This window comes from Protopterus annectens, chromosome 8.part0, assembly GCF_019279795.1.
Source record: "Protopterus annectens isolate FY-2018-M chromosome 8.part0, PAN1.0, whole genome shotgun sequence".
In the NCBI taxonomy this organism is placed as follows: domain Eukaryota; kingdom Metazoa; phylum Chordata; order Ceratodontiformes; family Protopteridae; genus Protopterus; species Protopterus annectens.
Window position 1 is genome coordinate 576,699,883 of NC_056741.1, and position 15,692 is coordinate 576,715,574.

Here is a 15,692-nt window from a genome sequence, read left to right on the forward strand (position 1 = left end):
CAATCATATGTTATTATCTGCTATATTTTTAGACGTGAATGTGTAAACCACAATGCTCATGTAAATGTCTTATGTATAGTATGTTAGCAATTATTTTGGAGCTTTTCTCCCCGGGCCTCCGCTGAAAACAGACAGCTCTATCCAGTTGGTCCTCCCCAGTAAACAAATGTAAAAATGAATAAATAAATAAATAAATGGGTCAAAACTGCTGTGAAAGTGGTGACAGTGTTGATGCCAAGGGATGAAGCGATACAGTCTTGACTATTCCATAGACAAACTGGGATGGATTAGCAGTGCTGGAGATGGAACAGACTGGAAACAGAAGAATGGAAGGGCTGAGACAGTTCTCTTTTTCTTTTGGGAAGTGAGAGGAATTTCCCAGGAATTTCTTCTTTGTTTGAGCTCCTTTGTAGAAACTGGAGAGCCATCAAAGGAACTTGTCTCGGGGATGGAGCAGAGCAAATGTGGGCTTACAACACTTGCAGAAGTATCTGACAGTCTCTCTTAATATCCAGTGTTCTCCAAAACCTACAGATGCAACTGTGCATGCCCAATGAAACAACAGGACCAAAGCAATAATCGTGATCGCTAATGCGACTGCTCCTGATGTGCTTGATCCTTTCTCCCAGGGGGAGCAGACATGGGATAGGGCACTCATCCTTAAGAAATGAATGGAGAACTACAGCAGCTGGGGAGAGGTTTGAGGTCAGAGGGGATAACAGCAAAAAACAAAGGAAAAAAAAAAAGAAACTTGGACTGTTAGTTTTTTCCTCCAGTTTCAAGCAAAAAAAATTCTGCCTTCCTTTAATCATCATCAGTAAGGCCCTACTTTACTGACTAGTGAAAGCAGCACAATTTCCAGGATATACCCATAAATGACATTCTGACACTGAATCTACAGGGAGCAAAGAAAGTGCAGACAGCATTCCTGCTGAATTCTAGGCTACAGCCTCTTCAAAGTCTTAGCAGCTTACCATTCAGCTTGTGACCATAATTTTGCAAGGACCCTTTGGGTATGGTAAACTGCCCATTTGTTAGGAAGTGGGCATAAAAGTTCTTCAGCAATATACATAAAAGTGGTTTATAACATTCACATGGCTAGTCCTATGCACCTTATTTTAAAGAAGCAAATATGCAAAGAATGTTGGTCTGCCAAATATAGTTGCAAGGCAGTAGGGTTTACACTTGTAAACAAAATGGCTTTTCCATAAAGATGAAATAAAAAAAATACATTCCTTTAAGACCTTGTCTATGAAATGAGCTGCAAAAGAAAGAAAAGATGGAACGTTTCAGACTATAACAGGATTAGATGCCATAACCAGATACTAGAGGAAGGAGCTAATTTAAAATCATTATGGATGTATTCTAAAAAGGAATGAAAACTATGTTATCATAGACAACACACAACATCAATACCTCTAGGAGGCGTGACTTAAGTGCAAAGCATGATGAACAAAGGACTGATTTATCCTATGTTACATTCAGATAAGTCAAAGAAATGTCAACTTTACAGTCACAGGCCTTAACCAATTACTAAAACTTAGCTTCCCCAAGCATAAGGACAAAATCTTAAAATCATACAGTCTCATCTATACACTTGCTTTCGAAGTGTGGAGGAAAGCTATCTTTTGACAAGCTTCACCTTCTGATTGTCATGTGAATGCGTAACACCTCTAAAATAACAATAATACTAATGTGTCAGGAAAAGAGCTGAGAACCAGGAAATTTAAAATCTTAACCCAGTATCTGCAATAACAAATGTTACACAGAACAATGCAGCGCTGAAGGTTTCCATTAATCTCACCTTAATATGGCTAGAAAAAAATGTTTTGAAATAAAAGATCACACAGTAAACATGACACACATACTGCCAAACCACAATCATTTCATGCTTTCATTACTATCTTCCTGCGTCTAGCAGAACACACTAAGGCACTATCACACACCGCACATGCAAATACCTTTATGGGGTGGGAGATCTGAAGTTCAACGGACTGCATCCAGTTAGGTGGTAGTCTTTGGTGTGATAATGGTTGCTCATGTATTCCATTTTCACTTCTGGTGTTCCTGCAAACAATATTCAACAGCCTTCTTAGGTGGGTAGTAAGCCTTTATTACTTAAAGCAAAATGTGGACACCACAGTTTGTTAATCCAAGGAAAAGAAGCCATGGAGAACATTGCAGCTTTACTCTTCAATGGTTTAGAAATGTTTTGTGGGTTATGTAGTGGTACAGTTTAATTCACAAAACAACACTAAACCAGCAATACTTTTGTTTTCTATAAACATAAACTGTTTACTGTTCTAAGTGACACCTTTACTAAGTTTAGGCAAAGCTTTTTCTTAAGATTTTATGACAAAGAATACTTTTATAACTTCAAGCAATGCAGTTTACATTCCTTTCAAACAAAATGCTCTTTACAACAACCAAATTGTGTAAAGAACCTTAAGAATAATGCATGACCTTAAGCTGTATGCTATAAAACTGATATCTAGAATGGAACTTATGAGTACATAAAACAGAAACAATCACTAAAAGTACTTACAGACAGATATGGTTGAATTGATTACAAAATAACAGTCAGTACTGGACCATCAATTGGAAATCCTATTCTGACTTGCAGTTTTATGATCCCTTGCTGTCTATAGATACCCCATAAAAGAGAAAATCTAGTTACGGAAGAAAAAAAATAGTGTAGAGGACTCTCTCATCATTTTTAACACCTGAAGAGACTGAATGATTTGCCTGTGGAGCTAACTACTTGATCCCATGCACCGCTACTACACAACATACATCACATTTGCTGCCATGTGAAAATGTCACAGGCAGCCAATATTAAGCATGGTTGGGCAAGTATTCCTACAAGCCTGTACTGGATAGTTTTTATGTAATTCCCTCCAAATTCGTGGGACAGCTGACGCAATCTACACTAAAAGTTGCTCTAACAAGGCTCTGTTAAATGAAGTTCGAAGTTGAAGATTTACAGCAGAAGTCGAAGCATACAAAGACTTGCATAGAGGACTGCCATGTTACAAATTTCATAACATGGGTATAAAGCCTTCTACCACATACATGGCAAGGAATGAAAGGAAGGTATATCAAAGTCAAACTACATCTTTCATTAATGGCAAAAAAAAAGGCTGTAGCATAAAAACACCAATGCAGATAAGGAGTCTACTTTTGAATGACAATAAAACTGCAATTCGCAGCTGGCCAAGAAATATAGCCATGCTAGTAGCCAAAGTTAAAAAGCAAGCTTGAGCTGGCTATTATACTTATATAGACACCAGGACAGGATAGGGCAATGCACTTGAGCTGCTCCATGTTTGAATCACCATAGCTAAAATCCAATACCACTTCCTATAGGTCTGCCTCTATGACCTAAGAAGCCCATACCATGCATTGGCCCTAGGTGTGAGTGCATGCATGTGTGTGCCTTCTGTGGAAGGTTGGGCGCCGGGCTGGCAACTAGACACTGTAAAACTCCACTGCCAATTATGAGCGGACAGGTGATCCGCTGTGGCGACCCCTAACCAGGAAAAGCCGAAAAAAGAATCACTAACCATCCGACCCAATACCATATTCATGGGTGACTTTAATTACCCCACTATTAACTGGGAATCCTATAAGACACCAAACGTACATGCACAGAGATTCCTGGATTTTGTAAACACAAACTCCCTGGACCACATAATCAATACACCAACCAGGGGTGCAACCATACTGGATCTGGTCCTCACTAATATGAGAGACTGCTGCACATCCCCTACTGTAATGTTTTCCCTGGTAAGATCAGACCACAAAATGGTCTCCCTTGAAGTAAAAATAAAACCTGGACTCCCAGCTAAACCTGGAATATTCAGGAACTATTCTAAGGCTAACTTCCTGCTATTAAGTGAGAACCTGGCAAAATTTCAAGCCCCATAAACCCTGAAAACACTTCTGCCTATGCAGAACTGTTCACAGAAACCCTGTACAAGCATGTTAACAGCTGCATAGAAGCAGCTATACCGACCAGGAAGAAGTACAGAACTAACTCAAAAAACAAGCCACCCGGGTGGAATCACAAAATCAATTGGCTGTATAATAGGAGGAAGAAAATCAGAGCAAAAATTAGGAGGTGCAGCACCCACCAGGAAAAAAGCACTCTCATCAAACTAAACAAACAACTCAGAGGACAAATTAAGTCTACCAAAACCAAATTTGAGGTAAGTTTGGCGTTCCAGGCCAAGGACAACCACAAAGCATTCTTTAGCTATGTCCGCAACCTCAAAGGCAGTACACAATTGTGTGCAGAGGTCATGGCAAATAGAGCCACCTACACTGAGACAGAAGATATAGCAAACCTCCTGGGTGATAAATTCAGCCAAAACTTTACTCCTCTCTCCCCCTCAACCTTCCCTCAGGAAATATCATCAAATATAACTCCCCCTACTATCACTAGGGGAACAGATCCTTAATGCTCTCTCTGACCAAGAACACTGGGGTCTATATTACATCATCGAACATTTAAAAAAGCGAACGATAAATAGTCGACCCCATGTAAGCGAAAGCTTGCAATCTCGAAAGCTCAGAATAAAAAAGGAAAAAAAATTTGAAAGAATACATAAAGTGGGGGGGCTTTGCCCCCCACCCCTACTTAAATATACCAACTCGGAGATCACACTACAGTGCCGAAAACAGCAAAGTAACGGAAGCGGCCAAGCAAATTCTTTCCCTGGGAAAGAATTCGCTTAAAAGCCACTTTGCTACTTTGCCTTTTCGTTGTTTTAAGTTCGACCAAGACGCATTCAATAGAATGCGTCCTTGGTCATCTAATAGGAACCCAAACACTGCATCAATGGGCCCAGACAACATCTCAAGATGCCTTCTAAATAGCATGAAACAGAACCTATCAGGGCCTCTGGAATTACTATTTAACTGTAGCCTCTGATCATGCTTCATGCCTCAAGTATGGAGAAAGGCAACAGTCATCCCTCTACACAAAGGTGGCCAATCTACAGACCCTGGAAATTAGAAACTCATAAGTCTCACTAATATTATATGTAAAGCCATGGAAAGAATTATCATGGGGATGATCAATAGAGATATAGTAAACCTCCAAACACTGGACCCAACCCAGTTTGGTTTTGTCAAGGGCAGATCATGCCTGCTCAATCTGATGGACTTCTTTGAGAATGTCACCAAAGCAACAGATGAGGGCAAAATCATTCATACTGCCTACCTTGAGCTGGCCAAGGCATATGACACAATACCCCACTCAGGTATTGTTGACAAACTCAGAGGTTAATTACAAACCCGTATGTCACCCACTGGATAGCCAAGTGGCTCACATACAGGACCCAGGAAATTAGAATTGGGGAGTCCACCTCTAAAAAGAAGCCAGTCACAAGTGAAGTCCCTCAGGGATCAGTCCTTGGACCGCTCCTTTTTGGCATTTACTTCTCAGAAGTCAAGGCCAATGTCAGTGGTCTCTGGCTGATTAAATTTGCAGATGATTGAAAATTAGGAGCTGTCATGGAATTTCACACTGACACAAATGTTCTCCAGGAGGGGCTGACACAAACAACTGGTGTCAGAGCCATGAACTAAAACTAAATGCCAAGAAATGCATAATAGTATCTTTTGGGAAGTCATCCATCCATCCTTGGTTACTACCACACTGACAACACACCCCTTAGAGTTAACCCAGTAGTCAGGGACTTAGGGACACAGAGATAGTAATCTAGCCTTTGATGATCACGTGTCTACAGTGGTGAGGAAATCATTCTGTGCTGCGCAACTTATAAACAAAGGTATGGCATCTAAGTCCAAGGAAATCATTGTTTCACTGTATTTGACATTCATCAGACCTATTATTGAGTACAATGCCCCCTTTGGTATGTACTTAACCAGGCATATCCAACAATTGGAATGTCCACAGAGGTTTCTCACTAAAAGAATAAAGGGCGTAAGTAATATGTTCTATGCAGACCACCTCTAGGCCCTATCCCTGTATTCTGTCTCCTACAGGCTTTTGAGGGGAGATCTATGCCTGGTATACAGGGTATTGTCAGACCCCACTCTGATGGACCTCCTGCATATCCACAAAACAAACAACACCAGAATTACCCATTATAAGACCTGCTGGAGAGATAGGTATATATCCCAGAGACTACCCTGTCTATGGAACAGGCTCCCCATCCATGTAAAGCAGAGTTCCTCCCTAACCAATTCAAGCACAACTTGGACAACTGGATGGGAGACCGGAAGTTTGTCCCTGGTTTGGCACCTATGTCTCTAATGGACACAGGTAACCTGTAAATGGTTCATCTCCCAGGCCCATGTTTACACTTATCAAGGGTATCAGAACTTATCAGAGATTTGAGATGCATGGCTAGGCTTAAAAAGACACTTGTGGTCGTCAGCCTAGTAAGCACCTATGAATCAGAATTCTGTCTGTGCCACCACTGATGCAAGTCTGCCAGACTCTGACTACAAGGCTAACTAGGATGGAAAGAGCACAATATTAATGGCTACCCTCCTTCCCATATGGGGGGGGGGTGAAGGGACTGCCACATTGCTGGCAAGTTCTTGTGGGGCAAGAACTGTTGCAGGTAAAATTTTCTGGGGGGGGGGTCAATCTCTTCGGGCCATTTTCTACTCCAATGGAAGCCTTACCCACAGAGAGTTTTGGGGTGGGGGCGTGGTGGCTGGGATTAAGTATTGTGAAAGTAGATATCTCATAGAGGCAGTACCCATGCTGTATATTCCACTAGGTTCTAAGGAGAGCTCGGACAGCATGCATTCTCTGCCTACTGACATAAAGTATATTAAGCATGTAAGCAAGAAAAAATATGGAAACTGAAGTAATTTGTAGGCATTCAGACAGACCTGTACTCAGTATAGTACTGTTAATGTGATCCTAAGTTACCTTAACAGGAAGTTTGAAAGGTGTTTAAACAGTTGAACATTTAAATTCAAAGCTACTATTTTAAGTCCACTGCTCATTTGGGACATGTAACACACACTGCCTTGTCTGAAGCCTTATTATATAACATTTCCTATTATTCCAGAAAGCTGCAAATTTCAGAAAATGGAGCAGTATCCCTCTAAACAGATACACTACAATGTAAACAGCACTGCATCTCTGCCTGGCCTGTTCAGTTCTTGAAATGTCAGACGTACGAGCAAACAGCCATGCCACTTAACTGAATGTATCCATAATATGTTTTTAAATGATCAGTAATGGTGAGGAAGGCATAAGAAAACAGCTGAATGTTTAAAGGGTGAGAAGTCTTTTAAGTGCAAACTCCAACACTTTGCCGTCAGTTTTAGCAGATTTATTTTTTGAAGTTGATGGTTTACCATTTTCTTTAAAGTGAGAAAAGCATTTTGAACTCAAACCTGTTGTTAGATACTACAATTACCATCATACATAAGCATGCTGTAAATGAAGCGGAAACCATGTATAAAAGGTTAAAGCAAAGCAAAAAGTATCGTTACACACACTGTACAAAGATCAATTTGTAGCACCAGCTCCAAATTCTCAAGGAAAACAGATCTCAATAGTAATTTTCAAAAACAACTATCATGTTGGAGTTCCGGGTAACTTTTTCACAGCTGTGCACCAGGGTAAGCCTCTGTTCCACTGGTGAAATGACATCAGAATAATGGATTACTCTTACTTCAAAACAGTGTAAGAAACTTCTCTGTATGGAACATTTTCAATCCATATATATATATATATATATATATATATATATATATATATATATATATATATATATATATATAGTTAATCACTGTATACTAATCAAATGAGGTAATGGTAGTAGAAGTAGTGAACTTAAACTCATCCCAAGTCAAAAAAATAATGCAAAATATATAATATATAATTTGAAATACTGCACAGAATTATCAAGTATTCAAAAGTAATCCAAGCAGGGAAGGCAGTCTGTTTCCAGTCGAAAATCCTTTATTACACACACACACACACTCTCACTAGAAAATCATTCTCTAAGCTGTTCAGGTTTCTCAAAAATGGTTCCATCTCTGTGGTAATTCTAGGTAATCTATAGCCTTGGGACTTCACTACATTATACTTGTTTTTTGTAGGATGTAGACTTTTACTGTGGAGTAATAAGTTAACCCTTGTTGGTTTTCTGTACAGGTCAGTGGTGATTCTGCTATTGTTGGTGTCCTTGGAAATCTGCATATCTAAAAAAGTGGTTGAAGTAAAACTATGGGAAAAGGTAAACTTCAGGAAGGGGGTTGTTTGAGTTAAGTGATAAAATCTCCAAGCTGCAAGGTGTCACCTTCCCACACAATAAAGATGTCATCAATAAAACATAAATGGCATGTGATATGCTGTTGTTCCTCACATGACTAAATGTGTACAGTGCAATGTTCAGTAATGTTGTAAGTGGCTATCCAGGTTACGTAAGCAAACAACAAAATATGCCATTGCATGGGTGGAATATGCCTTATTTTCTGGATATGGAAGAATTTAGTAATGCAATGAATAAAGCAGGGTCACACTGCCAACGTGCTATGAATTCAAAACACAGTAAATCCAGACTTTCCAAGACAAAAATTTAAATCACACATGGAGGTGTATTTTTAAAAGGAGCCCAAGATGAATTACACTTCTAAGAAATTTTCTGAAAACATCTAGTCGTGCACCATTGCAGTAGACTAAAAATCACACCATGAAAACTAAATTTCAAACAACCTGAAAAAATATTAATAAGGAGAAAGACGTATAAGATATCATCAAGAAAATGTCCTAGGCAGCTACGCTAAAATAAACATTGTCCCTCCCTTTTCTGCTCTGAACACAGTACTACAATCTTCCTCACACAAACACCAAATCAAGACTAACAAACTGTGATACCATACTTAAGGATTTTTGATCCAGCTACTATGGTGCAGTGAACAACTGTGTCCCAGCAATCATCTTGGACTGTATATTAGCCTCCCCCTGCAACTAATTTAGGAATCACTCACTTCCCTCTACAACACATTAAACAGCTATACTGACAAACTCATCCTAGTGATACACAAATATAGTGGAAAATAAACCTAAATGCTGGAGTTATGAAATCAACAAATTATTAAAGACAAAGAAAAGAGTGTGCATAGCCTTCAAACAAGGCTAAGGTAAATTCTATCCAAGAAGAACTAAACTACATTCAGGGTAAAACTTGCCATCAAGATGGGTGACAACAGTAAAGACTTGTACAACCACATCCATAAAAAGAAACAGAAGAAACCAGAATGTTGTGTGCTGGGACAAAACATTATCACGATAACAAGCTAACATACCATTAAGTAGCAAATTTCAAATAACAAAAGGGGAACTCCTTCCAGACTTTGTCACTACAACAAGATCTCACATAAAATTGCATTAGAAATGAGTGCCTCTGCCCTCAGTAAGGTCATAAACACCAGTTAAATTAAACCAGATGGGATACTAGGAAGCCTAATTTGTTCAGTTAAGAACAGCCAGGTTTCCCCTTACACACTTTCTTTAGTACAGTATTACAAGGAGGCTATGTCCCAGATATAGGAGGCTATGTCCCAGATATACGAAAGCAGGTTAGTGTGGTTCTACACCACAAGGAAGTCCCTTGCCCAAAACCCAAAAATTGCAGAACAAACAGTCTCACAAGCATATTATACAATTTGATTGTGAGAATAATCCTGGAGTTTACTCAGATAGACACAGGAAAAAAGAAGTTATGTCTTACCATAACGTTCCATCTGTGATGTTCATCTTCTTTCATTCATCACTGATGGGTTCAGTTTCGAGCTCTCGGAACCGAGTCGGCCTATTACCAAGCTCGCATCAGCCAAAAACTCTCGAGCTCAGCTTCTACTCACAATGTCCTTCTCCCCGTTAGCTCAGATCGAGTTTGCCTGTGCTAGACCAGGAAAGCAGAGGCCCCTTCTGCGCAAATGCCCTAAGAATCCACTTGGACCCAAATTATCCCCCAGAAGCCTTTGGAGGGGGAAGGAGGGTGGGAAGTGATGAATGAAAGGAGATGAACAACACAGATGGAATGTTACGGTAAAACCTAACTTCTTTATCTGATGTTGTTAATCTTCTTTCTGTTCATCACTGATGGGACAAAATCCCAAGCTACCTTGAGACACATGGGTGGCCCTTATGGAAGAATGTTCCTCTAGTACCACTAAGCCAAAGGCAGCTCTCCCTCTGGAGACCACATCCAATTTGTAATGACTGATGAAAGTGTGGGGTTTAGCCCAAATGGCTGCTGCACAATTGTCATCCATATAAGCCCTGAAGTGGAAAGCTACAGATGCTGCCATAGGTCTAGTGGAATGGGCTTTAACCAGTGGCATAGGTTCTTTTGTGGAAGAGTAATAGAAGCGTATACAGTTCCTTAACCATTTCGATAAAGTAACCCTAGATACAGAATTTCCCATTCTAGGTCCAGAAAAGGAAATGAAAAGCTGGTCAGACTTGCACATAATTTTGGTTCTGTCTAAATAGAATCTCGGTTGCCTATGCACATCCAAGGAATGCAGGCAGTACTCTCCTTTATTAAAAAAATTCAGAAAGAACACTGGTAGGTCAATGGACTGATTGAAAGAGAAGTCAGAAACAACCTTGGGGAGGAAAGATGGAGTCGTTCGGAGTGATACTCTGTCCTTGTGAAAGAGCAAATAGGGTCTTTTGAAGCACAGTGCCTGTATCTCCGAAACCCACCTGGCTGACATAATGGCTACCAAAAACAAGGATTTCCAAGACAAGAATTTCAGGTCACACTTCACTGCAGGTTTAAAGGGGGCTTGAGTCAAAGACTGTAGAAGTAATATGAGGTTCCATAACTCTATAGGCATCCTGACAGGGGGCTTGATGTGTCAAAATGCAGTGAGATGAGAGGTATCCCATCCAGCCCATTATGGTAATTCAAAATTGCAGTCAGATGTACTCATATGATAGAGGCTGTGGCACCCTCCTCAAAAAACTTAGACAAGTACTGCAAAACCACTGTGACCGAAGCCGAATACAGATCTAGCATGTTATCCTTTGACCAGACAGAGAACCTTTTCCATTTGTTTTGACACAGTCATCTGGTGGATGGTTTATTAGAGGCCAGGATAATATCCCAAACAGGTGAGGTGAGATAAGCCTGCCTGGCAATTAACGGAAGTGGAGAAACCAAGAAGTCAGCTTGAGACTGGACAGATTCGGGTGGCTCAACCCTTGGGGGTGAGCAATCAGGTCTGGAAAAGGGCCCAGAATTCACAGTGGGCATACCACATGAGGCCAAAGGAAGGAAAACTAAACTTGTCAAGGCCAAAAAGGGGCTATGAGGATCACTTTGCATTTCAACCGATGAGCTTTCTTTAGGATCTGTGGAATCAGAGAAATGGGGGGGATAAGCATAAAGAAATCCCGTAAGCCAATCATGAACCAGAGCGCCCTTTGGGGTAATAGGGCAAAATAGCTGCTGCATTTGTTCGATGGAGAGGCGAAAAGGTTGCAGCACAGAAAATTTCTGCCGCCACATCGGAATTGAGGGACCACTCATGGGGCAGGAGAACACATCTGCTCAACTTGTCCCCAATCACATTGGCACTCCCCGGGATGTGCGTTCCTATCAGAAAGCAGTTGGAAGCTATCACCCACTGCCAAATCCTCATGGCCTCTAGACACAAGGGGTGGGACTTGGTTCCTCCTTGCTTGTTGATATACCAGACTATTGACATGTTGTCTGACTGAACTGCAATTGTCCCAGACGGAAGAACCAGATGAAATGACTGCAATGCTAACAGCACCGCTCTCAGTTCCAGAACACTGATATGCAGGTTGGCCTCCAAAGTGGACCATGTGCCTTGGACCGTCTTTCCCTGGAAATGCCCCCCCCCCACCCGATCAGGGAAGCATCCATGGTCACAATGGCCTTGGGCTGAGGGGACTGGAAAGGGCGACTCCAAAGTTCCATGTCTGGCCTCAACCACTAAAGAAGGTCCTGTTTGCAGGAGTTGGTTATCTGGATCTGGAAATGTAGAGGGTGGTGATTCGGGAACCACTGAGAAAGAAGCCATTGGAGAATTCGCATGTGCAGCTTGGCAAGAGGCACTATCGGGATTGAAGCTGCCATGAATCCTAGGGCCTGAAGAACTTCTCTCGCTGAGACTTTGTTTTGACAGAGTATCATCTGGAATTGAAGCCTCAATCTCTGCAGTTTGTGAGCTGGGAGCGATACCAGACAGGAACGGGTGAAGACTACTCCAATAAATTCTATCTGCTGGGTAGAGACCAGGTTTGACTTCTCCCAGTGCACAGTTATCTTCAAAATCTCTGATAGAGAAAGTGTGCCTTGTAGGGCTGTTCCCAGAAGATGCTTGGTGGGGGCGGTGAGGAGCCAATCATCCAAATATGGAAACATCTGGAATCCTTGTTGTCTCAAGAGGGCTGTGACCACTGCCATACACTTTGTGAACACTCTGGGGCTGTAGAGAGACTGAACGGCAGGGCACGAAACTGGTAATGAATGGCTCCTAAAAGGAAGCGAAGCAGACTCCTGGAGTGCTTGTCCATTTTGATATGGTAATATGCATCCCGGAGATCTATCAAGCACATCCAATCGCCCTCCCACAGAAAAGGGAGGATGGACTGAACCATGACCAACTGGAATTTGGTTTGGGCGACAGATTTGTTCAAGCTTCTGAGATCCAGAATGGGTCTCCTGTCCCCTGTCTTTTTTGGCACAAAAGAATCTTCAGTAAAATACGGAACCACATTGATCTAGTGGGGCTGGTTGGATGATTCTTTTTTGGCATAGCTTTTCTATTTCTGAAGCTGGCTCTTCCCTCTGACTGGGTGGAACGTCGGGAAGTTTTGTTGGAAGTTTCGGATAAGAAATAAGGGGAATGGTGTAACCGCTGGTAATTATACTCTGCACCCAACGATCAGTGGTAATAGAGTGCCAGGCAGCTTGGTGCAGAGGCAAGCAATCAGGCAGCTCTTCAGGAGCACTGGTAAGACTGTCCAGGGAAAGTCTCTGGAGCCTTGGTTACGTGGACCCCCTTTGCCCCTATAGGGGCATCTTCCGAAGTTACCTCCCTGCCTCTAGTGGCATCATCACCATGTGCGGCACGGAAAGGACCCTGAGATTTTTTATGCCACATCTTCCCACTCCTCTGGTTCCTGGAAAAGGAGCATTGAGGACTGGAAAAATGAAAGCCTACAGCACATAGGGTCTTATCTTTATGCTCGCACCTGGCTAGTGTGTCCCTCACTTTGGAGCCAGAAAGGGAAGATGCTTCGATGGGAGCATTCAGAAAGGAAGACTTGAAGGGATCCGCAAAGTCAAAAATACGTATCCAGGCATGATGCCTCATAACAATGCCTGAACCCGCAGCTCTAGCTGCCCCTTCGGCTGCATGTGAAAGCAACCTCATGGACGAGCTGGAGATCGATCCCAGGGTAGCAAGCTGCGAGGCAACTTTGTCTCATACCTCATCAGACACCTGTCCTGCAAGTGTTCCAGAGAGTTTTGAGATCAAGTCTCTTTGGAGCATTGCAAAATGTGCCAAACAGTTCAATGACCGAATGGCAAAGGTCGCTGATGCAAATACTCACTTCCCCAATCTGTCCACAGCCCGGGACTCCCTGTTGGGTGGATGGACAGCAGGACTCTCTTCAGCCAGATCATTTTTCGTCACTGCCGCCATCACCATAGCATCAACTGGTAACCCTCTGGACCAGTGTGGGTTCTCCTCAGGAGGGGAAAGAATTTTGTCAGGTCTCCGAGGGATCGCCTCAATAGAGTCAGGGTTCTTTCATGCGAATTGCACAAAGAGCTGGACTAGCTCGTCGGCAGGCAGGGTCACCCACGAGGTAGATGGCCAGGCACGGAAAGCCTGCAGGAACATGGACTCCTCAGAGGAAGGGTCAGAGGGATTTCAGTAACCCCTCTGCTTTAACATTTCAAGGATGTCTCCGAAGGAGACATCATCAGGGGTGACTGTGGGGACCCTTCACCATCATCATAATCCATGACTTCTGTTAAAGACTCCTCAGGTGAGTCAACGTGCTTCCTATTCTCTCTTCTGTGAGGGCTCTTCAGTGGGGATGTCCGAGAAGGACTCAGAAGAGTGAGTACCCTAAACTTGGGCTTCCTGCAGCTTCCCTGCCTCGTGTCCCGGGGAGGTGGCCGGTGGCAGCTGTAGCTCAGGGGGAGAAAACTGGGGTTCTGACGTTGGCAGAATGCTTCTGGAAGCGAAATCCCTCTCCATCACATTAAAAGCAGGCCCACCCGAACAGGGATGGGAGCTCGGAACAGAGAAGGACAACCTCGGAACTGGGGTCATACCCCGCTCCGTCGAACCCGCTCCTGAGGATAGAGCCTCAAGCCAGATCAGTGAAGACGAGGCTACCGGCACCGAGGACAGAACCGAAGGACTACACAGAACTGTGCATTGAACCAAGGAGCCTGCCGCCCAATCATGAGGTTGAGGAAAGAGCGGTTCAGCAGGAACTAAGGATCAAAGGGACAGACCCGGAGCCTCAGTGAGGTCAACTACAGGCGCCGAGATGGGGGGGGGTTCAGAGAAGGACATCGGAGCAGAAGGCTTCGGAACCGGGATGGCCGAAGGAGAATAGGATGGAATCTGTGGAGAGGTCAACCCAAGTCCTGCCAGAGGATGGGTCTTGGAAGGCATGGGTATCCCCCTGGCTGCCAACAGCTGATCCACAAGATGCACCACATCAAGTTCAGAAAGGCTCCTGGTGGATCTAGTGGATACTCTGGATGGGGAGTCAGGTCGATCTAAGAATGGGCTATACACTTAGCCTAAGAACAGGTCTATGGACGGGGAGTATCGAGTCCGTGGTGCATGATCTGCCGGCACTGATGTCTCGAGTTTAGAGACAGGAAGTAGTGGGGTCAAATCCAGTGTTGCTGTAATAAAGCTCGGTGCCGAAGGGACACTCGGAACTGAAAAGGAAGGTTCAATCATCACTGCAGAGATTGGTATCGAAGGATTGCACTGTGCCGAAATGGCCACAGGTGCTGAAGTCGTAGCAGACATGCTGAGGTCTATAGTCGGTGCCGGAGGAAGCATCGGTGCCGGCACCGATGTAGCAACAGTCGAAGTGCTTGGAGCAGACGAGAACAGTGCCGAGGAGGCAGGCTTGTGCACTGAGGATAATGTCTGAATTTTTGATTTCACAGACTTACCCTGGTCACCCGAGGGTGCAGAGGGAACCGAATGGATCCTTTCTTAACTTTCATAGGAGGGGTTGAGACCTCGGTTGCAGAAAGGGCCTCTGAAAAGGGAGATTTAAGTAGTTCCTTCAAGATTAGTTTATTCTTGCGCTCGTTTACAGTGCGTTGGCTGAAACTCTGGCAAATCCCACAGGGAGGCTGCACCAAAATGTGGGGCACCCCCAAACAATAAACAGAATCATCATGAGCGTCGCTATTAGGTAGTTTACCATTACATGAGGTACAGTGTTTGAAACCAGATGTACCCTTCTTATCCGACATCTTGAGAAGTAACCACAACAATTCAAACTTCAGAAGAAAGAAACTCTAATTTCCTAGGACAGGAAAGATTTAAACACACGCAGAAAATATAAACAAATCCAATATCAAAACCACACCAGTAGAAAGAACAGAGAAGGAATATCAACTATGGTATTCAAGGAATACCACAAGGATAAAGAGAAA

General features: G+C 43.0%; 1 protein-coding gene across 7 annotated transcripts in view; it reads right to left on the reverse strand.

Moving 5' to 3' along the window:
- The window catches only part of ADAM15 (ADAM metallopeptidase domain 15), a 1,588,574-nt gene that overhangs the window by 218,987 nt on the left and 1,353,895 nt on the right, over positions 1–15,692 (reverse strand). For all 7 annotated transcript variants that reach the window (XM_044080074.1, XM_044080071.1, XM_044080076.1 and 4 more), the window contains one exon: positions 1,962–2,067. In XM_044080074.1, coding sequence (XP_043936009.1) covers positions 1,962–2,067 — 106 coding nt within the window. The remainder of the gene's footprint in view (positions 1–1,961; positions 2,068–15,692) is intronic.